This window comes from Scyliorhinus torazame, chromosome 11 (genome assembly GCF_047496885.1).
Source record: "Scyliorhinus torazame isolate Kashiwa2021f chromosome 11, sScyTor2.1, whole genome shotgun sequence".
NCBI classification, from domain to species: Eukaryota; Metazoa; Chordata; class Chondrichthyes; order Carcharhiniformes; family Scyliorhinidae; genus Scyliorhinus; species Scyliorhinus torazame.
The window spans coordinates 80,951,453-80,976,361 of record NC_092717.1 but is presented as its reverse complement, the minus strand read 5'-3'; the positions used below and the strand labels follow the sequence as shown (position 1 = coordinate 80,976,361).

At 42.4% G+C, this 24,909-nt stretch overlaps 1 protein-coding gene across 2 annotated transcripts in view; it reads right to left on the bottom strand.

The window, feature by feature from the left end:
* Positions 1-218: 218 nt before the first annotated feature.
* csmd3b (CUB and Sushi multiple domains 3b) overlaps positions 219-24,909 on the bottom strand; it is a 2,718,576-nt gene continuing 2,693,885 nt past the window's right edge. For both annotated transcript variants that reach the window (XM_072467431.1, XM_072467430.1), the window contains 6 exons: positions 24,709-24,774; positions 23,027-23,185; positions 17,734-17,843; positions 13,957-14,044; positions 5,363-5,498; positions 219-2,306 (listed from right to left, as the gene is read on the bottom strand). In XM_072467431.1, the coding sequence (XP_072323532.1) occupies positions 2,147-2,306; positions 5,363-5,498; positions 13,957-14,044; positions 17,734-17,843; positions 23,027-23,185; positions 24,709-24,774 (719 nt within the window). In that variant the 3' untranslated portion in view covers positions 219-2,146. The remainder of the gene's footprint in view (positions 2,307-5,362; positions 5,499-13,956; positions 14,045-17,733; positions 17,844-23,026; positions 23,186-24,708; positions 24,775-24,909) is intronic.

Sequence of the window (24,909 nt, the reverse complement as noted above, 5' to 3'; positions counted from 1 at the left end):
CCTCAATTTGCTATGTAATAGGAAAGACGGCAATGCACCATCCTTTTAGTTCTGCACCAAAGATAGACGTCAAATCATCAGATTAATCTAAAATCAAATCACTGACAATATACAGGTTTGTAGGAAAACAGAATAGCCCACATAAACAAAATGTACAAAAGCATTGAGCCATTTATATTTTTTACAATGTATTGAAAATTTACATCATAGATCCATACATTTTACAAATTCTTTGTTCATAAAAATATATTTCTTTACAAAAGAAATTTTTATGCATCTAATTATAATAAACATGATACAGAGGAGTAAGGAGGTTGTACATGAAATTTGTTTCAGGTACAATTTAAAGTTTGTTCTAATTTCAATGGATGTACTTTGTTTATTGCAGTCACTTATGGTATACAAACCTGGGTGAGCAGGAACATACGTGAGACAATTTGAAGAAAAATAATTGCCGTTAACTTTAATACAGCTTCAGATGCATTGTAAAATTCTTGTATTTGAATGTAGTCAATTCTTTTGATTAAAGTTAAATGGATCTTGAAGCCCAATGCTAGATTTTTGATTGAACAAAATGCACTCATAGGACATTTTAGGAGCAGCAACGTTGGCCTCAATTAATTTTTGGTAGGCACAGTGCATACATTAGTTACAACATAGTAATATCTCCAGTTAGTTGATAATCCTTTCAGCAAAATAAAACAAGATTATCTTAGTTTGATTGTACTTCTGTTCTTAAATTTTCATGCGAATGCTTTTCTAACACAGTGGTAATAATCGTTTGTGAGTTATGAGATGTCTTTCAGAGTTGTGAAGTAGAGATGGAAGGTGGAGACTTGTTGCTACTGCAATGTATAGTATGACATGGCTCTACTCTTTAAGGCAAATGTTAAAAAGGTGATCAACAGAAAGTGTAAGGAGTCATGTGCAGTTTGGCTGCTATTAAAACAGTTGACACATTTTGGTCAATCATGTCAGAGATTAATTTCTCATCTCTTGTTAGCAAACACACTCAATCCATGGATCTCTATTGTGGACATGTAAAATGGAAAAAAAATAAAGGCATTTACTTAATTAGAGAATGGGCAAGAAAAGCAGCTGTCTCAGGTGATACCCCCCATACTCGTGGTCTATATTTTTGCACTCTCCACCTTACAAAACTCCAATCAGATTTAAACAAATATGTTTGCTCTATTACAACACACACATCCATTATACTATGAGTATCAATAGTGCAAAATGCATGACATCCACACCATAAATCACTTCATGTTGAAAGGGTCAAGATGAACTGCAGTAAGCACGTACGTAAGACCGTAACGTTATTAGACAATAAATAAAATGGTTTGTTGTAAAAAAAAAACACAATTGAGTAATTAAATAATAATGAAGCATGCAACATATCATGCATATGTGTTACTTGAAAATATGAATATATAGTATAAATATTTCTCATTTTATTCTGTGGCAAGAATTTAACATTTTGTACGAAGAATATAAATTGAAATCAAAAAATATGGAAAAAAAATTAAATAGATGAAGAGATTTCTCTCGGCAATCAAAAAAGACTGGAAGTGTTCCATAGAAATCTGTTTAGTGAGTACCACACTGGCCGCTTTACAGTCAGGTATTTAAAATCAGTTTTGCAGTTGTTTTTTTTTATATAAAGTTTCTTTTTACACCAGAAGGCAAAACTTGTCAAAATCTTGACTATACAGTACTTCACCGTCATTGTTACGTGTTCAGTGTCCCAACCTTCATTTCAAATGCTATCCCCCATTGTTTGTAACATTGAAAACAGAGGTTCAATGCTCCTCAAGTATCTGCAGTTTTCTTCTGAGAAAGTGTTTAATTTTTGAAAAAATTGTGGCTAAGCACTCTTAGAGTGCAGCTAAAGTTGCTGAAAAGCTCTCCAGTAACAGAATGAAGAGAAAATCTGTTTCAAACTGGGTGAGCCATGAAAACATGTTCTTTTTTCCGGTTCTTCAGATAAATCTGGTACATTAAATTCCTGAAAAGTGTGCTTTAAATAGCAATGAACCAAATGTGCATTGTACATAAGTTGGTTTAGTCAAAATCTGGATGTCCCAAGGATGCAAAGCGCTAGATGTGTATCAGGTTATGCGGTCAAACAAGGTCCCTTGGCTTACACCATTGTACAGACTGTGTTGAGATTGGGGTCAAATCGAACTGCCTTGCCTTCTGCTGACTTCGCATTTGTGTCATACATTGGATTTTCAAAAGCTGCTTGACCATTATTGTTTTCATGTACAGAGCAGCCGGTGTACTGTGTCTTGGGTGCAGTCCTGTAACAAAAAAGCAGAAAACTAACAGCTTCAAATCTAAACTCAGGGCTCAATATCAATGAAGCAGCATCACGATGCACAGGAGGCCATTCAACCCATTGTATCTTCGCTCGGTCTCTGAAAGAATTATCAATTACTTCCACTTCCCATGTTCTTTCCCCATAGCTCTGTCAATTATTTTTTACTGTTTCTACCAATTCCCTTTTGTAAGTTGAATCGGCTTCTACCACTTTGAGGCAATGTATTACAGGTCAGAAAACTTGTTGAGAAAGGACAGGAAATGGGATTAAGTGCAGCCTTGGCCGTACATTCCCCACTGAGGCCCCTAATCTACCTGAATGGCTGTTCCAGAGCGTGGTGTTTCTCGGTGCTCCGAGTGGCGGGAAACATCCGGCTAATCGCAGGCGCTATGGGACTCTGTTCCCATTTGGGTAGATCGGCCCCAGTTTTTCCAATACAGTTTCTCAATACAAAGTAGCATTCAGAAATGTAACATTAACAAGATTCTTATGTTATTATTTCATCAGTTCTATTCAACTTAAGATTTGCTGAATATATCAGTTGCTTTATTACAGGGTGGCTGCCAGATTACAGCACGATTCTAAAAGTTTCTCGATAATTTCTCCCTTTGCTTATTGCTATCCAAGAGAACAGTAAGTGGTTGTGACTTTAGCCATAAGATATCATCGATAATTAGTTTAATTTAACAAATTCATGTATAATTGCATTGTGATTTTCCAGTTTTGTGAAGTTAATTAAGGTTTCATCTTGTTAATGAGATTCATTATATTATTCATCAGCCTCTTATTCTTAGGCATGGTAGAGGCGTTAGCTGTGCTTTAAAACATAGTATTTGATATTTTGGGTTACATTTTTAGATGCACTTTCAGACATTACTGATACTTCAAGGTGAGGTCTTGAACTAAAACACCTGTTTAAGCCTGTGTTTAGTTCAAGATATTGGCTCAGATCTTCGGGTCTCTGAATGATTTTACCTCAGGGATACCCAGGAAGATGCACTGTGGGACTCCGTGGAGGTCCCAAAGCAAGGACTCTGTGAGAATTGTCCAGGAAATTTCAGTTTCCAGTGGGAGTTATCCTGCGTCTGGAACCCTCCAAAACTCTGATTTAAAGTCGGAGACTTTGGATGATTCGGGCTTACCTAGCAGAATTGTTACCCAGCAAACGTTACATGAAGTGAAACCAATTCTAACTCTTGCTCCCTCTCGCCCGGGTTCCTGAATACCTTGGCCTCGTATTCCTCTGACGCCGCTGATTATTCTCTGAAAATCCCCTCCAACCCCCAGACTACCTCCGACTATGTAACTACCCATCCTACTATCTGACTAGCACCCCCACTTCAACCACCTCCTGACTACAGTCCAGCCAACCTTACTCGCTCTCCCACTCACCTGCCAGCCTACCACTTCACCGACCCACATGGTTTCCTAGCTCTCACCTACCCTCTCACCCACCCACCTTGCAGCCTACCATCTAAAACACCAGCTGTCACCCTATCCTCTCACTAACCCACCTGCCACTCTAACCCCTCTCCCACCCACCTTCCATTCTAATCTCTCGCCAACTCACCTTATGCATTTACCTTCTCTCTGTAGCTTATCAAGTGCATTAGGACATTTTAACATACTGGAATATGACATCTGGGTCTGTAAATAAAGGGGACATGGGTTGGCTTCCCCAAAGCTCCTGCACCATGAAGGAAGGACATCAGGTCTTGTGTGAAAATCTCATCTGTGTGGAGTTTGCACATTCTTCCCGTTTCTTCTGGATGCTCTGGTTTCCTCCCATAGCCATATGCAGGTTAGGTGGATAGGCCACGCTAAACTTTTCCCTTAGTAACCAAAGGTTAGGTGGAGTTATGGGGATGGGGTGGGGGGAGTGGACCTAGGTAGGGTGCACTTTCAGAGGGTTGTTGCAGACACGATGGGCTGAATGGCCTCCTTCTGCACTGCAGGGATTCTATTGTCTGCTTCACATTTGTCAGGAGGCCTGGTTCAGAGGTTTGGGTGACAAATGTGGAGGTTCAGGGTAAATAAGTAGGAATGGAGTGGCAATCAGACACTGGTTGCATACTCGTCGAAAGATTTGACCTACTATTTTGATAAAGCAGTTAAAGATTACAGGAGAAAGAGCTATGTGGAGACTCAGTAAGCAGCTGCTTAAAACATCTCCGAGGACCCACCAATGTGATTACATTGTATATAGTAATTAGCACTTGCCCTAACGTCCTCTCCTAACTGCAACTGGCTGTTTGAGAGTAAACAAGGTGTTGATGTTGATTTCAAAAGTTACTTAAATTGCATCACTATTTCATGTTCAGTTTCTTTTGGGGCTATGAACAGGACATCTGAAACACATCTCTTGAGACTTTCTGGAAAACATTGTCAAAGTTTCATCAACATTCCTGTCATATTGACTTGCTGAGGACTTTACCCAAAGAGAATAAACATTTCTACCTTCAGAATCCTCAAGAACGGGAGTTCTTGGTCATGGGCATCTTACAAATGCTCTGCCGATCCACATGAAAAGCGGGAGAAGGACATTGATCAGGCAGAGCAGCAACAGCTGCTGCAGAAGAGAATGTCAAGATGGTGAGGTCATGTCCTTTTTCCCTGTGGGGATAGGATACCCTTCCTCCTCTAGATTTCATCCGCCAGGAAATCAAGTTCCATGTTTGAGAACACATGCACTCTTCTCTCCGTTCCCAGTGCCATGTTACTGTGTGCCAACCAGTGTACTCCACAGAGGGAATGGGTGCCAGGAACTCAATGTACCACTCCACAGAAACTTTGCCAAATCTAGTTGATCTTGCTGATGGCTGGGGTAGCACCTCAGAGCAAATTCAAATTGTTATAACTAGCAATTAGAACCATAATTATGTGCCAAATTCAGGCTTCCAAACAAGCTTGTCTTATCGGTACAGTTTTCAACTTTGGCAATAATTCCCATTGTCGTCTGTCACATATAATAGAAACATCCTTACTTTTGAGCATTAAAGTCAGTTTGTAATTGGAGAAATATTAGTTAATACCAACCTTTGTTTATAAAGGTAAAACCCAAATCCTGCAAATATAAGAGCAAAAAAAGGCACAAGGATGGCGATGGCCACAGAGCTACTGTTAGTACCATGTGGTGGATTGGGAGAATTTGAGCCGTGAGTGGAGTTCAGGCCTGTAACAGAAAGGTATATTGTTGAGACATAATGCAACAATCACATTGTTAGAAACCTGCTGGTGCAAATTACAGCCTACAAATTTCTCCACATCACTGAGAGAAATTGCTTCTGCATATAATTTGATCTGCATTTTTATTTTTACATTGTCTCAGTAGCTATTAGAATGATTGCTGTTAAATTTAGCTGCATAACTGATCAATGTTTATACAACCAATATGAGCTTTCCTGATCAATTTAACAGCTCATTAACCAATGAACAATCATCAGCAATCACATTTTGCTGGTACACAACGGTCACTTTGAGTGGTTGGTCAAAAAAGTGCCAATTAAGATATTTAAAATATTTCACAAACACCTTGGGTGGGATGTTCCATCCAACAACGTTGGAATCGCAAAAGGCGATTGGGCAGAGAATTGCACATGAGGCGAAAATTGCCCGACGGAATGCCATTCTCTGGTGCCTCGACAGCAGCGTCAATGCAGTCTACTCCATACGTACAGTAAACACCATTGGCATATCATTAACAGGCCTGTCCTGGTATTCTCCGGGGCTTCCGCAATGCTCCGCCTCCACCAGGAGGAGTTACCGATGGCGAGTTTCAGTTGTGGTTTTAAAAATCAGGAACCAGGCCCCATGGCTGCTGAGGAAGAGTGAGGGGGTACGAAAAACGTCCAACATCTCTATGATGTGTTACAGTTGTGGTGCTGGCCTGGGTGTTTCTGCCAGGGCCAGGGGAGTAGCGGGGCTGACAGGACCTGGGACGTGGGGTCCGGGTGGACAGGCATGGAACACCATTGCCGCAGACTGCAAGGCAGCCATGCAGCTGTGTATGCTGCTGACTGTCCACTGTGAACTTAGTGCCATGGATCGTTTGGGTGTCCCCCATGCCACCCCCCCGGTACCCTTTGGCCCCAGCCATGATGGGCGGGAGCCAGCGCAACCAGTACCATCTTGTTGGCTGGGGTAAGTGTGCATGGGGAGTGGAGTGCTAATATGCGGCTGCAGCTAGTCAGCCTCTTGAATGCCAATCCCGACCACGGCGATTCCGATACCATTTTTCATTGGAATCAATCATGCTCCACGTGACGCCGGTGCTAGCCCATTAACGGTTGATGAATTCGTCCAGGACTGGTACCAATTGCGTTGTTGTGGAAGTCCACCCATTCAGTCCCAGCATTAGAAGTTAGTCTCTGAAACGGATATTCCCGCCCCTTTCATTTCAGTTAGTTCTTTTTTATTCTTTGCAACAGATAGATGGGTGGAGATAGCACTTATTATCAAGAAGAGTAATTTGTGCTTACATAATTTTTTGAGTTTTTTTTATATTGATGCTGTCACGGTTGACTAATTCAATAAGTTGGCTTGTGGATCAGTAGATCTAGGGAAGAAGATCTGGGGAAATCAAGAACCAACGGTAACTGAGAAAGCTAAGGAGCTGAAACTCTTCGCTGACAATCACGACACCCAGGGTTTATTCAGTTGCACCAAGGCAATATATGCACCCAACACCCTAGGCCCCAAACCAGTGCGGAGTAAGGACAGAACTCTCTATCGAGAGAAAAAATTAGCCTTCAATGAAGAGAAAACTTCAAAGAACTCCTGAACAGTGATACAATAATAGGTGTGGACATGTTTGAGGAAAGCCCCCAACTCCCCATAAAGATGACCTTGGATTTCCACCAAGTGTGGATGAAGTTGAAGCCGCCATTATACACATGAAGAATGGAAAAGCCACAGGAGTGGATGGGATTCCGGCGAAGATTTTCAAACATGGAGAAGAGATCATCTATCATCTCTATCAGCTGCTCCTGAAAATCTGGGACAAAGAAGAAATTCCTGCTGGCCTCAGGAATGCTGTCATCGCCACCATCTTCAAGAAAGGAGACAATGCGGACTGTGGGAACTACTGAGGAATGTCCCTACTCTCCATTGTTGGGAAGATCATTGGCCGAATCCTTGCAAGCCGCCTACTCCCAATCTCTGAAGAAATCCACCTGGAAAGCCAGTGTGGCTTCTGACCAAATCGGGGAACAGCAGACATGATTTTCACTGCTTGGCAACTTCAAGAGAAATGCCAGGAGCAACATCAACCACTCTACATGGCCTGCATCGATCTGATCAAGGCTTTTGACTCAGTCAGTCAGGAAGCCCTATGGAAGACCCCGTCAAATGCCCGCTGTCCAGAGAAATTCATCAACATCCTCCGAATCCTCCACGAAAAAATGTTGCCGATAGTCTTCACCGATGGAAATAAGACAGAAACATTTGAGATCAATACTGGAGTCAAGCAGGGATGTGTCATCTTGTCCATCCCTCTCCTCCATTTTCATCACCACCATCCTTCACCTTTTCAAGAACAAGCTTCCCAGTGGAGTGGATATCTTCTACAGGATGGACAGAAAACTTTTCAACCTCAACCGTTTAAAATCCAAGAAAAAAAGACACTGACATTGCTCATGAAACTTCAGTATGCAGAAAACATTTGTAGAAGCCAACTATTTTCTAATACACCTGGTAGGTAAAAGATAGCTATTGAGAGTAAATATTAAGCCCCAGTCTTTCTATATATACCCATTTTAAATTCACTCATAACCTCAGGTCATCTCAAAACATACAGAGACACAAAACAGCATGAAACAGCATAATTCCATTATAGATTAAAACAGAACATTTGCAAGACAGTTTGACACTATACTTGTGCTGTCAGATCAAGGACAGAGCAACACCATAACAACGCCATAGTAATATGAAGGCACCATTGTTCACAATGCAGATAACAGCTAAGTCAGCAGAAGACCAGTTTAAGCTGGTCGCGATAACAGCACATATTCGCATTCCATAACATGCACAAGTATTCAGACATGAAACAATTAAAGCTAATATTGCACATTAAAGATTGACAGCTACCGTCAAATCAAATTCATTTGAATCTAACCCAAACCAATTAGGATGGCTTAGAGGTGTAGATAGATCGCTAAAGACTGATATGATTTCCTATAACCGTGAGGGTCCGTACGGCCATCTTTATCCGGATCATTCTATACTTTGATCTAAACTATTCTCGATCTCTATACTTCCACTTTTCCACTCTAACTCTTGAAGTAAATGCAAGCTGTTTGCCGTGAGCAAGAAACCATTTCTATATTATTTTAAAAGTTAAATTGTGTACAAGTTACTTCTCTTTAAGTCCTTTTTGCTAGCCGGACTTATTAGAGAATAAGATTTAAGTGGCTCTCTCAATTGTAATCAAATAGAGGCAATAAACGATTCTTATTTGCACCCGAGAAGTTTTAACTCAAATTTCTACTGAGTTTTAGTGTTCGCAAGTGCCACGAGATCTGCATGGTAGATCTCTTTCAACATTACCACCTCTACTCTCTCAGAAGGTAATCTCCAAGCCATGCTTAACACCTTCGTGGAAGCATAACGATTAATTGGTCTCAGCCTCAACCTCAAGAAGACTCAAGTCCTTTACTAACCCACCCCAGGGCACGATCAAGTCTCACCCTCCATCAAGATCAAACCTTACCAAACGTGGAACATTTCTCCTACCTGAGGTGCCACCTCTCATCGATGCAGAGATCGAACATCATATTCAATCCACGAGCACCTCCTTCGGAGGTATAAGGGCAAGAGTTTGAAAACCTTGAAATTCATGCTGACACTAAGATCCTTGTGTACAAGGCAATGGTCCTCCCAATTCTTCTATATGGCTCATAAGCTTGGACTATGTATAGAAGCCACCTCAAGGCTCTGGAGAGAGATGTTCAATGCTGCCTGAGATGCATTCTCCGCATCAGCTGGATGGATAGGCGCACCCTTGAAGCTGCGAAGAGCAGCAGCATCGAGGCCATGATCATCCAAAACCAACTCTGCTTGTCCGGCCAGGTGCTTAGGATGTCAGAGTCTCAACTGCCAAAACAAATTTTCAAACAGCCCAAGGAAGGCTCCCAAACAGGAGGAGGACAAAGGAAGCGTTACAAAGACACCCTGAAGGGTTACCTCAAGAAATACAACATAGACATCAATGTCTGGGAGACACTAGCTCAGAAGAGACCTACTTGGAGGAACCTCCTGATTGAAGGGACACAATTCTTTGAGGACAGCTGAAGGCAAGAGGAGGCCAGAAAAGGAGCCTGAGAAAGGAATACCAGCGATCTAGATTCCAAGGACCAACCTCACCTCCCAGAAATACCTGTGAAGTGTGCATTCGAAGATGCGACTCTAGGATCAGGCTCATTAGCCACACAAGGACCCACGACCAGTAACACAGAGTTTCTTAGCTGGATAATCATACTCATTAGCGAGTGATCACCGAAGAAGAGATCAGTACAAATCTCACCAACAATATTCTATATATATCATCTTACTTAAAGTGTTTTACATTAAAACTAAAACTTTAAAAACATTTCTATCATATTCTATCATCATGGAAGGGTCTGCAAGATATTATAAATAGGCAACTTACAATACACAAACACACCTGCACTTCTAAAGATGTATTTAAAAAGAAATCAAATGCAATTGAGAAGCTGTTTTATAATGAAATATAAATATGCAAGATTCAAGGGAAAAGTAACAAAACATTTTATGTTGACACAATACAATAAAATAAAACAGATTTTATCTCCATATTAAGTTTTGAAGTAATTGGATAATGAAAGTTTCACATTGTGTGACAGATGTTTCAGGGGTTAGGAGCCATGAAAGGAAATTATTTTTGGAATTTGCATGCACCAGTAACACCAAGCAGTTCAGACTACAGATTTATAAGCTAAGTAGTAGCAGAAATAAACTGGTGAAGAATTCTACAATAGCTGTGGCGCCTCTTGCAGCGTGATAAAATCATTTTTCATTGTCTATTTTGGTTGTCAGTTCAGAAAATAAATGGATAGAAACAATTAAACTGCAACAAATCACCCCAGCAGAGGAAAAGTTCAACAAAGTCATTTGTGTGAACATATGCACACTGACAGATCTGACATGATGTTATTCACAGTATGTTTGATGATATGGTTTCAGAAGAATGGGAGTATTGCAAGACGTTCTGCACTTTGTTTTATTCAACTACAGACATGAACTTATGTTTCAAAGTCTGTCAGCTGTTGATGTTTTAAGGTCATTTATAGGTTAAGAACTGTGTGTGAGGAAAGTTTGCAGATTGCCAATGACTTGTCAAATTCCAGGGAGGTATTACTGCAAACTTTACTCAGCAAATGTAATTGCAATCGGACTCAGCACTGGTTCACTTTTTTCATTACACTTTTAATAATTGTAGGGGCACATCTGTGCTGTGATTTAATGCAGGAAAAACAGAGTCCCACTTTGGTTGAGTTTAGTGGGGTGCCTGCAGTGCTGAGAACGACCCCGCTATGAAATTGGACTTTTTTTTCTGGCCTCGTCAGGAAGTGATCGGGTGCCATTTTCAAATGCCGTCTCGATCTCTCAACCTCACATAATGGCCTCCGAACCCACACAACTTACTTGTTAGGAGGTCCTTGAGCCCTCTTCAACCAATCTCATAAGAGCATGGCGCTCCCAGGCTCGATCCCCAGCATGGGCAACCTGGCATTCAGGCCATGTCAGCCTGGCAGTGCCACCCAGGCACCCTGTCCATGCCAGGGTGTCACTGCCAGGGTGGCCGGGTGGTCGTGCCAAGGTGTCAGGCTGGCAGTGCTAGGCTGGTAGGGACAGAGGAAGTGCCACGGTACCACCTGCCAGAGCTCGACCCCCACCCAGGGGCCTCAGAAAATGTGGGAGAGCCCCCCGATGCAGTTACACCTGGTCCATGTTTGTGTGGACCTGTGCTAAACGGTGTCACTGCGAAGACTCCCAGGCTTGGGCGTTCGATCGCGAGCCTTGGGAGATTGTGGTGTAGAAATATATAGGTGAGGCTAACTGCTCACTTAAAGACGCAAATCTGTATCTCGCCCGTTTGTCATGTCACCGAGTCGGGCGCGACGAGGCCATTTGATCGGGCTCCTAACATTTATTAAACACTTTTGAAACTCTTCTTGACCCTCATTTGGTGGTGATGTCAACTGGGTTGGCAATGGATCTTGGCTCCAGTATGCTTGGCCTGAGAAGCTAAAATATCTGGGTATCAGATAAGAAGAGGATTGGGTTCCAGCTTCGGTTTGGCTGTGATACCGAATGGCCAGATATTTCTCATGATAAATCTTGGGCTGGATTCTCTGTTATTGGGACTATATCCCCACACCGCCGAAAACTGGCAACAAAAGGCCACAGATTCACAGCCTTGCAGAGGGCGAGCAGGCAGCTGTCGTGGAGCTCACAGCTCCAGCTGCTGATACGGCCTCCCGCACTTCCAGGTCAGAGGCCTCGTATGCATACGGCGACGGTCTCCAGCGGTTGTGCAGAGCTCCCTGGCAGACTCAGACCGTGGACCTGATCCATGAAAATAGTGCCCCCGATCGGCCGCTCGCCCGACCTGCACCAAAGAAACCCCAGTACCAAATAAGGCCCCGCTGCCCTCCGATCGGCCCTTCTTCGATTGTGGGGCCACGGACTGAGTCTGCAGCTGCCACACAGGTATCACGGACGGTGGGACCATGAGTGGTCCAAACCATCGGTAATTCGGCCAGTTGGGGATGGAGAATAGAGGGGCGAGCCTCAGGCAATGGCCTTAGGTGGTGGATAATCGGCACGCCGCTTTTCAGGGGGTGGAGAATCGTGGAACCGGCGCCCAGCCCTATTCCATGCGGGAAATTGGATTCTCCGCCCTGTCGCTGGACGCGATTTCGGCGTCGGGGTGAGGAGAATCCAGCCCCTTATGTAGGCTTATACATGGTGAATAGCCACATGAGGAAGGTATTGGTGTAGTGCTTGCGTTTTGTAACATCAGTTGCGAAAAGAAATAATTACAATAATTAGGAGAACGGTGATTTTTATGCAGAAGCTCGATAGAGCAAAGAATTCCCTACCATAGTTGCAGCAGACATCATAAATACACGTGGATAAATTCTGGCTGCAATGTTACCACTGGTGAAATTTTTTCCACTTCTATCTGAATTTACAGTACTGGCAAATATGCTAGTTAAGCAATAATCTAGATATAGTGCATTACAAAGTGAGTAAGGTGTGGGAAAAATTCTTCCGAGATCACATCCCATTGCAGTAAATTACAAGCAGAGATCAAAATAAGGGACAAAATTGAGGGCAATCCCAAGGTCACTGTTTTACTAATGGATGAATTTGTGGCGTGGGAGAGATAAACCATTTAACTGGGGTTTATCTACATTCTCAGTAAAGATTGTGTACAGAACAGGGAGATAAATAAAATCTGCTTAAGCAAAGCAAGTTAAAGCAGTAGCAAAAACATCAACAGCAGTTTAGTTTTCTTAAAAAACATGTACATTTGAAAAAACAAATACAGCAGTGGCACAGGATTTTTAGATAGTGGCTCTTCCCATATTTCCTCCTTGCCCTGTTCTCAGTTTGTTTGGGGCAGATGCCTCACAGGAAATCAAGAAACATTGGACTGGGGCCATGGAATGGGAGAAATAAATGATGAAGAAATCAAAGCAACTTCTGAATCATCCTTTAGCTCCACTTATTCTGTGTGCCAGTGTGCAAATATAATCTGTTTCACCTATGTCTCACCTCTAAACCACCTGGCAGGATACAATGAGCAGGATTTTCCACACCCCATCCTCCCCCATGGGGTGTTTTTCCATGACAGAGGCAGCCCGCTCATTGGCTGGCAGTAGGAACGTCCGTTCCCGCCGTTGTCAACGGGGTTTTCCATTGTTTGCACCCTCTGCTGCTGGTGAACCCATGGCGGGGGATCATTTACGGCGGGACCAGAAGATCCCACCACTGGGAACGGCCGAAAAACCCTGCCCAAATTGTTCCTGACAGTTGCAGAAAGTGAAGGATGCCATTAGTTGAGGATAATAAAAGGACTTTTATTATAATTGGAGTGGGTCAGGAGTCTTGACTGATCTACTTCTGATATTTTACTTTTGACACTGGCAGCAAGACGGCGGCATGATGGTCGGCACTGCTGCCTCACTACACCAGGGACACAGGTTTAACTTTGGCCTCGGGTGACTGTCTGTATGGAGTTTGCACTTTCTCCCCATGTCTGGGTGGTTTCCTCCAGGTGCTCCAGTTTCCTCCCACAGTCCAAAGATGTTCAGGGTAGGTGGATTAGCCATGCTAAATTGCATCTTAGTGTCCAAAGATGTGTGGATTTAGGTGGGATTATGGCTTTGCCGGAATAGGACGAGGGAGTGGGCCTGGAGGTGTGCTGTTCCAGAGGGTCAGTGCTGACTCAATGGACCGAATGGCCTCCTTCTGCACTGTAGGAATTCTAAAACACTTGCACTTGGTGTCCAATGTCACAAACAGGTGCAGTTGGTGAGGTTACAATCCACATTAAAAGAAATATGTATGATTCTGAATTCAGCATGGTTATCACCAGGATTTACCTAATCTCTGTACTCCAAACTGTCCATAATCTTCACCCTGTATAAATCCTTGAAACACGTATGTGGCACCATCAGGCTCAGCAGAAACCTGGCAAAATAAAAACAATAATGATAAATCATGATGTTGACAGGCATTTCAAATTTTGGTAAAAGAGGACAGGAAGCTGAGGGAGAAAATGCACCCAGCAAGCACCTGTTTACAGAGTCGAACCATCCTCACATGGTGCTGTCACTTGACATTCCATGAGCATGATTTGAATGAGTTACTTTTGAGTGTGCAACACAGAAACAGGCCATTTGGCCTAACTGGTCTATTCTAGAGTTAATGTTTCACCTGCACTGCAGAATTACTGTCTTTTATTCAAATAATAACAACCATTACAACTTCTGCTATTTATATAATAACACTTGTTACCATTGGCCACAGTGGATCCTCCGGTCCCACCACTGTCAGCGGGGTTTCCTATTGTTCGCATGTTTCGCCACCGGGGAACCCGCAACGTGGCTCACTGTCGGTGAGACCGGACAAGAACGCTGGCAGAGACGCCTGGAAATACCTGCCCAGTGTCTTTAATATAACAAAATATGCCAAAGCACTTTACAACAGCGCTAAAAAGCAAACTTGATAACTTTCCACTTCAGGTGATATTAGGGTGAAAAACTTGGTCAAAGATTTTGATTGTAACGAGGAAAGAGAGGTAAAGAGGTATAGAGAGGGAATTCTAGTGTAGGGCCCAGGTTGCTGAAGGCTCAGCAATCTGATTAGGTCAGCATTAGAGATTCACTGCTATCTCGGAGGGTGTGGAGACTGCAAGAGATTCAGACTGCTGCTATGCCAGCTGGAGAATGGCCGCACACATGCATAGCTTGCTTTTTTTAACGATTTTTGGATCTTCTACCCATGCGCCGGCAGGGAAAGGGTTGCACATGCACAGAAGGAAAAGAAAACAAGAGGTGAAACAGCATAAAACTGTAGGTCAGATGACATGAAGAGGAGCATCTTTGACAAGAAGGTGTCCCATGGAGCAGGACATGAAGAGGAGAACCCGGAAAACGTCCAAAACCAAGAAGGTGGTCCAAAACCAGGAAATAGGATGGAAAGAGGTCCCAGAAGATAATCCCAGCTGAGAGAAAAGGGCAGAGATCAGAAGGAGATCCTGTTAAGTAACATTTTGGGAAAGAGGCAGAGAAAAAAACTCCAAATTAAACACAAAGTTGTGAGGAGCAGCCTTAAAGCGAAGTAGGCTCGAGAGAAGTCCTTAAGATTAGAGAGGGCAGCCGAAGTTTGGTGACTCCATGCTGCAAGCTGTACGGGCAAAATACCCTTTTGGAGCAGTGGTATTCCACTTGGCACGGCTGATGATCTGAAAGTTGCTTGGAAGGTGAAGTGTGAGAGTATTCAGCAATCCAGAAGAAAGGAAGTTCAAACGGTTGAGATTGAATCCCTGGAGGTAAATGCTTGTGCAAGCTGTTTGAGTGGGAATGATGTCTGAAGAGAACTCTTAGGTAAAGCTCTTCAAATGTGGAGATTGGAAACCCCTGTGAGAAAGACAGCATTTCAGTTGGATCATAGTGTGAGAAGCATATGGGTGGATTTTGAGGAATCCACAGAATCTGCTTTGGTCACATTTGTCATTTATTTTGGAATGTGATGTGTCTGAACACAGTTCACAGTTGGCTCAAAACAAAAACAAAAATACTGGACAATCTCAGCAGGTCTGACGGCATCTGTGGAGAGAGAAGGGAGCTATTGTTTCGAGACTAGATCATTCTTTGTCAAAGCCATTCAGACTCAAAATGTTAGCTCCCTGCTTTCTCCACAGATGCTGTCAGACCTGGTGAGATTTTCCAGTATTTTCTGTTTTTGTTTCAGATTCCAGCATCCGCAGTAAATTGCTTTCATCACATTTGGTTGACATTTATTGTGTACTTATACTGAATGTTAGAGTAGTTAACGTAAACTGTTTATCTGCCTGAATTTGTATGTGTCATTAAAGATATTGCTAGCGTGGAGAAATAGTGTGATTTGAATCATTTTCTTGTGTAGGTATCACAATCTTTCTAACCTGTTTTTGTCTGGTCTAATATAGTTCATTTTTTCTTGTTTAAAGGTTCATCAGAAGGCTCCTGTGAATTTGTTGAGTAATTTACCTCCACGGTTTCTAAAATAATAAATGTTAGGATCCATCAAGCCAAGTTTCACTCTGGGATCTGACTGGTCCAGTAGTAACATCAGCTGGGATTGTAACATCTTCAAAACACCCTTAAAAGCAGATATCTTTGACCAAGCATGAGGCTATCCATTTTGGGAGGAATAACAGCAGAATGGATTATTATTTAAACGGTAAGATGTTAAAACATGCTGCTGAGCAGAGGGACCTGGGTGTGCTGGTGCACGAGTCGCAAAACGTTGGTGTGCAGGTGCAACAGGTGATTAAGAAGGCTAATCGAGTTTTGTCTTTCATTGCTAGAGGGATGGAGTTCAAGACTAGGGAGGTTATGCTGCAATTGTATAGTGTGTTGGTGAGGCCACATCTGGAGTATTGTGTTCAGTTTCGGTCTCCTTACCTGAGAAAGGACATATTGGCACTGGAGGGAGTGCAGAGGAGATTCACTAGGTTGATCCCAGAGTTGAGGGGATTAGATAATGACGAGAGGTTGAGTAGACTGGGACTGTACTCATTGGAGTTTAGAAGGATGCGGGGGGATCTTATTGAGACATATAAAATTATGAAGGGAATAGATAGGATAGATGCAGGCAGGTTGTTTCCACTGGTCGGGGAAAGCAGAACTAGGGGGCATAGCCTCAAAATAAGGGGAGGTAGATTTAAGACGGAGTGTAGGAGGAACTTCTTCACCCAAAGGGTTGTGAATCTCTGGAATTCCTTGCCCAGTGAAGCAGTTGAGGCTCCTTCTTTAAACGTTTTTAAGAAAAAGATAGATGCCTTTCTAAAGAATAAAGGGATTTGGGGATATGGTGTACGGGCCGGAGCTGAGTCCACAAAGATCAGCCATGATCTCATTAAATGGCGGAGCAGGCTCGAGGGGCCAGATGGCCTACTCCTGTTCCTAGTTCTTATGTTCTTAAGCTTTTGGCCATCAGGCCTAATATCACCTGGTTATGTAATTTTGCATTTTTGGGTTCCTGTAGATTGTCTTGGAACATTTTATGCTCCAATCACTACATAAATATAAAGTAGTGATTATGTTTTTGGATTACGGCCAATATTCAAGGATAAATTTGGTAAACATGGATTTGCGTTATTATTGTAAAACTCTTGAAATCCTTTCTACTTTAGCCAGTTAAAACTTTTACATATTGATAAGTAGATGCCAAGCAAAAACAGTTTAACCACACCAAGTTCATATTTGGCAAATGACAAATGTTTATTACTTGCTTTATGAGAGGCATATCTTTCACAATAGAGCAGATGTTCGCCTTTTTGAGTCAGCATTCTGTTTTACATCTCTCCCTATTTACCATTGACTCAATGCTTTATTTTCTCCATTGATTTCAAAGGAAATCAAAATACAGTGGGATATAAAATGGGCTGCTGACTTACACCCAACCATTTTGAACCATCATAGGCAAAAAAATCAAAGTCTACCCCAATGACTGAAGCAAAAGACCAGCTGTGTACTTGCAAATATCCGTTGTTTTCTTGCGATTATTCAATTGATTAATTCTCAGTTATTTATCATTAGGAAGCTAAAATCAGTATAAAATGAGTCTGCCAAGAGGAACCCATCTGACTGAGCTCACAGAAGCAGACTTACATAACCATCCATAGCCCATTGATCTTTGATCTTGCTTATAGACGCTTGGGCCGATGCCTTCACATGGTACATTAGAAGCATGAGGCGTGCTTCTAGGTTTTTGTAGACACCTAAAAGAGCAAACAAAAGTGAAGAAGTATACCTAGAAACGGAACAGCAGGTCCTTGAATCACATTTAAGAATAATAATTTTAATAAGTATAGCACATCACATTCATTTTAATAGATATAGCAGGTCACATGGATGACTGATATTGACAAATCACTTTGCTATACTCTGACTTTACAAAGTTGTAACAAGAGGACTGGAGAATACACTATATTTAAAGAGATGTTCAAACATTAACAACTGCTGGCTGCTTAAAACTGTATTTTGAGCTGTGTAGAAAAGCATGCATTTCAATTGTGCCTTCAATGTAGATAATTATCCCAATATGCTTCACCAATGCACAATAAATAAGAAATGAAAGTGGTAATCCAAGCTCGAAGGGTGAATTTTAAAAAGGGTTTTAAAGGAGGGGAAGGAGGAGGAGAAGCAGAGAGATTTAAAACGGAGTTCCAGAGTGTAGGACCTAGACAGTTCAGAAGTAAAGTCCGGAGGTGAAACAAAGGAGGGCATGACGCACATGAGGCTAGAATCAGAAGAACAAAGTGTTCAGTGAAGTTTGTAGGTCTTCAAAATCCTTCTGTAGTGTTCCAGTGAGGTTGTGTGTACTTGAGGAACAGCAGCTCAATGTTCAATTAGGCACTTTATAGCCTTCCAGATTCAAAATAGAGTACAATAATTTCAGACAAGACCTGTCTTTTACTCTCATTCCCTCATTTTTTATTTCAAATGGTAGCTGCCACTCACTCTGGGAATATCTCTGGATACATCCCCACCCAACAGCATTGTCTTTAGCCCTGCGCTGCCAACTCTTTTGTCATACGGAACAAGATTCTCTGGCCCCACTGTTGCGTATTTCTTGGTGGTGGGAGGCGGCCTGCCGTTGGCCGGTGGCAGGATCTTCTGGTCCCAATGCTGTCAATGGGATTTCCCATTGAATCCACCAAATACCGCTGGGAAACCCGTCGCAGGAGTGCTCTGTCGGTGGGACTGGAAGATCCTGCCGGCGTGAATACCCGGACAATCTCTCCCAGAATCTCTCCTTTTTTTCAACCTATCACAGACCTTTTTTTAAAATAAATTTTGAGTACCCAATTCATTTTCTTTCCAATTAAGGGGCAATGTAGCGTAGCCAATCCACCTAACCTGCACATCTTTGGGTTAGGGGGCGAAACCGACGCAAACACGGGAAAATGTGCAAACTCCACACAGATAGTGACCCAGAGCCGGGATCGAACCTGGGACCTCGACGCCGTGAGGCATCAGGGCTAACCCACTGTGCCACAGTGCTGCCCAACCTATCACAGACCTTCCCTTTGGTTCCACTCTCCTCCTTTCACTTATTTAAAAGCTATTGCATTTCCAACTTTGCCCAGTTATGATGGAAGGTCATTTACCAAAAGTGTTAACTCGGTTTCTCTCTCCAGATGCTGCCTGGCTTGATGGATGATCAGGATGTGCAGAGGTATTGAATGAATTCTTCACATCAGTTTTTACAAATGAGAACTTGAGATAAAGTCCTTTCAATGTAAATGGGTCTGTAATTCACAACACTTAAGTCTAAAAATTACACTTAATGTAATCTTACAACATCCTTCTGTCTGGTTCATATTAATCACAGCCATGAATAATTTATTTTAAATGGATTAACAGCTCCACTAAATTAAGAGCTAGAAACTATTACATGGACATTTTACGTGGCAATCAAAAAAAATAAATGTCCACAAGATTCCTAGGTTGGATGGGATATCTCCTACAATATTGAAGGAATTAATGTTAGAAATTGGTCATACTTTGATTGATATTTTTTGAAGTTGAGCTGTGCCAAAAAACTGAAGGAGAGCAACTATAGTTCCAACACTCAGAAAATAGTCAGTCATGACCTGGTATTACAGCCTTACATTCACAGAGGGGAAAAGTCTGGCTCCTTAAGTGAGCATTTAAAGAGCATAGATATTATTGGATGTAGCCACCATGGCTTCTGCAGTAAGAATTTGTGTCTTATAAACCTACTGTATATATCTTAGGCAGCAACAAAGCCATTGAGTATGGACAATCCAGTAGATGTGGTTTATTTAGTATTCAGAAAGCATTGAAAATTTCCCACATGACACGAGCAAGGGAGCCTTATGCAATAGATTAAATGTTGGTTCAGGAACAGAAGCCAAACGACTGGAATAAATGGGGAATATTTTTCTTGGGATCCTGCAGGAATCTGTTCTGCAACAGTTGTGCACATGATATTTGAGAATGATATGATTTCTGTAGAAAACAATATTATGACCGTTATTGGCACAAAGCACTGGTAAACAGTCATTGAGATTAATAGAGGTGAATTATCATCAGAAAGACTTAGACTATTATACTTATTAGCTGCACTGGAGCAGATCAAACTTAATGACGATAAATAAAAGGTAATGTGTGTAGAAGAAGATAATACAAAATACATATAAATGTGAAAGCGTCTTTCATTTTTATGCTGTTAATGTTGAAAAGGAGAGGATTTGAAAATCATTGCAGATCATACATTGATTCTAATTATCAATAAAGTAAATCAGTACTGTATGCATCTAGAAGTCATTGAAATGTAGATCAGAATAAATTAATCTAATATTGTCCTAATCAATGGGTGTATGTTGTTTTAACCACTTAACCACATAATGGATACAGCTCCATTAGAAATGATTCAGTGAACAGTGATAGATATGAATAGGAAGACATGGGGAGCGATTCAGCGGCCTCGCCGTCCCCGACTTGGTGTTGGGGTGAAGCCATTGAATCTTGTGAGAGGCCTTCATTGAGAATCACGACACTCAAAACGTATCGCAAAATACTACAGAATCTCTCGGTGCATCACAATCTGGCTCTCACTCTCGCCGGACGAGATCCAGGTGCGCATATTTAAATTATTCATTAGGTTTATTTAAATATGCACTCTCCCAATTCACCTGGGGCCTGGGATTCACCGAGGTGTCAAATGGGCGCCGTTTGGTACTGGTTCACAAAGTCATGAACCAGGCATGATGGCACCTCGGGTGCTGTCACTGGGGAGTTGAGGTTCCCAGGTGGTCAGGCGTTGGGAATTGTGGTACCCTGGCACTTGGGCACTGCCAGGGGCATTGGCAAAGTGCCAGGTGCTAGGTTTCTTGTGCCAGGGGTCGTGTCCAGGCCCGGGGTGGTGCGGGCCCTTGCCCATAAGAGGTGGGCTGAGGGGTGGCTCGAGGTCCCTGGAAAAGGCAAGTTGGGTGAAGTGCAGGAGGAGGAATGGAAGGGTTGGGGAGGGGGGGGGGGGGGGGCTCCTGAGGCTACTCTGGGGTACAGATCAGGACTACCTTTAAAAATGGTTCCTCGATCTGCGAGTAGTCTTCCTGCATTGGCAAGCTCAGCTCACCACCAGTGCATGAAATGACTTCGAGTGGCCTTGATGGGGAGTTGCTCGCCGAGGAAATAAAATCGGCAAAGTGCCGTTGAATAGTGGGGTCTTTCTCGACACTGCAGAGCCGGCTATCTGGATTCTGCTGAATTGTGCCCTTGATGTAGGTATTTAAAGTAATGAAATATATCTAAGGATACTAGGATTCCAGGAGGAGAATTCTCTTGTGAAGTATAAACACAGGTTTAGACTAATAGAGCTCAATGGTCCATGTTTTTCATAGAATCCCTACTGTCATGAATGAGGCCACCTGGCCTATTGAGTCTGCACTAACCCTCCTAGGTCCACTCTCCCACTGACCCCGCCCTTGCCCCATAACTTAACCTACACAACCCTGTACACTAAGGGTATATATGGCATGGTCAATCCACCTAAGCTGCACATCTTGTGGGGGAAACCGGAGCGCCTGGGGAAAACCCATGCAGACACGGGAAGAACGTGCAAACTCCACACAGACAGTCACCCAAGGTCGGAATTGAACCCGGGTCCCTGGTGCTGTGAGGTAGCAGTGCTATAAACTGTGCCACATGCTATGTTACACATAGCAATACAGTAGTCGTATTGGACAGAATAATCTCTGTATTCTATGATAGGTCACATTCTCACATATCTACTACACCATAGAAGAAATTTAAAATCCCATCACGGCTCACTCCGCATGTTTATCCCAGTGAGTACATAGAACATAGAACATAGAAAATACAGCACAGAACAGGCCCTTCGGCCCACGATGTTGTGCCGAACCTTTGTCCTAGATTAATCATAGATTATCATTGAATTTACAGTGCAGAAGGAGGCCATTCGCCCCCCCCCCCCGAGTCTGCACCGGCTCTTGGAAAGAGCACCCCACTCAAACTCAACACCTCCACCCAACACCAAGGGCAATTCTGGACACCAAGGGCAATTTATCATGGCCAATCCACCTACCCTGCACATCTTTGGACTGTGGGAGGAAACCTGAGCACCCGGAGGAAACCCACGCAGACACGGGGAGGACGTGCAGACTCCGCACAGACAGCGACCCAAGCCGGAATCGAACCTGGGACCAGGAGCTGTGAAGCAACTGTGCTATCCACAATGCCACCGTGCTGCCCTTAAGAACTAATAAATCTACACTATATCATTTTACCATAATCCATGTACCTATCCACTAGCTGCTTGAAGGTCCCTAATGTTTCCGTAGCTGAGTTTTGCAACTAGGAAGGTGATAGAGTTGCGCCCAGGCTGTTCTGAATTAACTATTTTGAGCCAGTGTAGACAGTAGGACATACAATTGGTCTCAAAACCTCGAGGCCAGGGCAGTAGGGTAGCACAAGTGGCTAGCACTGTGGCTTCACAGCGCCAGGGTCCCAGGTTTGATTCCCCTCTGGGTCACTGTCTGTGCGGAGTCCGCACATTCTTCCTGTGTCTGCGTGGGTTTCCTCCGGGTGCTCCGGTTTCTTCCCACAGTCCAAAGACGTTAGGTGGATTGGTCATGATAAATTGACCTGAGTGACCAAAAAGGTTAGGAGGGGTTATTGGGTTACGGGGATAGGGTGGAAATGAGGGCTTAAATGGGTCGGTGCAGACTCGATGGGCCGAATGGCCTCCTTCTGCACTGTATGTTCTATGTTCTATGTCTGACAACTGAGAATTACTCAGTCTTCCCAATCTCAATTGCTCTCCAGAAGAGAAAGCTGCTGGAAGACCAGTGCCAGAGAAGACATCATTCCTACCGAACTGCTCAACTTTAGAAAATTGATGATAAATCTGTACCTGAAAGCTGTAACTCCATATGACTGTTTGTGAGAGTGGCATTCACTCTGCTTGTTGAAGTGTTATAACTCGTAATGGTTAACGTCATGGGCTGTTTCTTTCCTTTGTAATTATAAGACCCCTTCCAAATATAATATGGGGCAAATACATCATCTGGAACTGTAAAAAAGAAGCATGTTAGTGATGAATCAGAAAAGTACAGTTTAACAAATTACGAAAATAAAAGACGTGGCTAAAATTGAACTTGGGGGTGGATGCAATACAAACAGAATTGCAGTTGTTGAACCCAAGGTTCAGTTCCATTGAAGCCAATCAAACTGAATATTGGACGGAGTGTTTTACAAGTCACTGATGCAATGCTGCCTGTTTTGGTTCCAACCAATGTTTGATCCCTCATCACTATTATCTTTATTTCACTTGAAGTACACCATCTACAAACACGACAAAAATGGTTTATCATAGCAAGGAATATTAATGATGCTAAATTACACATCTTCTCACTTTTTGTAGCAAGTAAGCATTGCTAGGACAGTACACATAGAATTTACAACTCATTAGATTCTACTTCAATTTTGTGCCTTCAGAACATTTTCAATGAAATGTTTGTTGGTCCACCATTTATAATTCGGTGTTTCCAAACAAGATTGAAAATTTGATATTAAATTACACAGAAGTGTACTAATATCCATTGGAATTGGGTTGAGAGTGACTAAATTACTTTTCTAAGGTTCTTACAACTAGCTCAGGAGGTTTTTTTCATCTTATTAGTTGGGGTTTGATTTCCATTCATAATTGATTTGTTGAAAGGTGAAACCTGATAGGCAACAATTTACCAATAATTACACAGCTAACTTAAGACTATCCTTTGACTTTTATCAACACTTGGGGGAATAACAGGTGCTCACTATAAACTGTTAAAAACTGAAATAATTATTGATTTTTTTTAATGGGTAGAAATCTGTCTTGATACACTTAAGGACTGTTGTTGGTGATACTGTGTTTATTACTGAACAGTTATTAAAAGAACAGAAGAGCTTTCAATGTAACTGTTATACGTTAGAAGGCCAGTTGCAAGCCTGAGCATTAGAGATATAAGGTTGGGTTCTCCGTCCATTCATGGCAGCGGGATGCTGCAGTGAATGGGAGATCTGGCTGAGCGCGGTCACAGGGCGGACTCGCAACGGAGAATCCGGCCATAATTTATTTCAGTGCTCAGAAGAACTTTTAATATTCTAAGAACAAACATCAGACAAATGTATATGCCAGTTGAACTTTTTTCTTGCTACTTCTTAATTCCTGAATCACCAGCCACATTTTTAATATGCATCTGAGAAAATCTCAGCTAAAAATAAAACAATGGAATGTCCCATTAGAGAATATTCCTAATTTTAATGAGAATATAATGAAAGGAATCTTCAGTTCTACAGTGAGGTCACAATGAAGTACAAATCAACCTGTATGTCATGGGTTTTCAGTTAGTGAAATATCACAATATTACTATATTTTATTATGTCCATATAGTTTGACATTGAAAATGCCAAAATAAAGCAATTTCGAATGCAACACAATAATTTGCTATTAAAACAAACATCAAAAAGTTTGAACAAACCACTAAAATTGTAATACCTCATCCACACAATTAGATAACTAAATCTGTCAAAGTTTCAATAAAATGAACCTACCATTTAGCTTGGGGCTTGGGGTTCCAATTGAAGGTCTGTTGCTTTTCTCTGATCTCTTTGAACCAGCTGTGAGAATCAAAAGTGAAAAAGTTCTTAAGTAGAATATCAATACATCTTTTTGATACATATGCCAGTAATTCCGTGTGAGTTCCCCAGATCACTCATCATGGGCAGGATTCTCCCCTACCGCGCGGGGTGGAG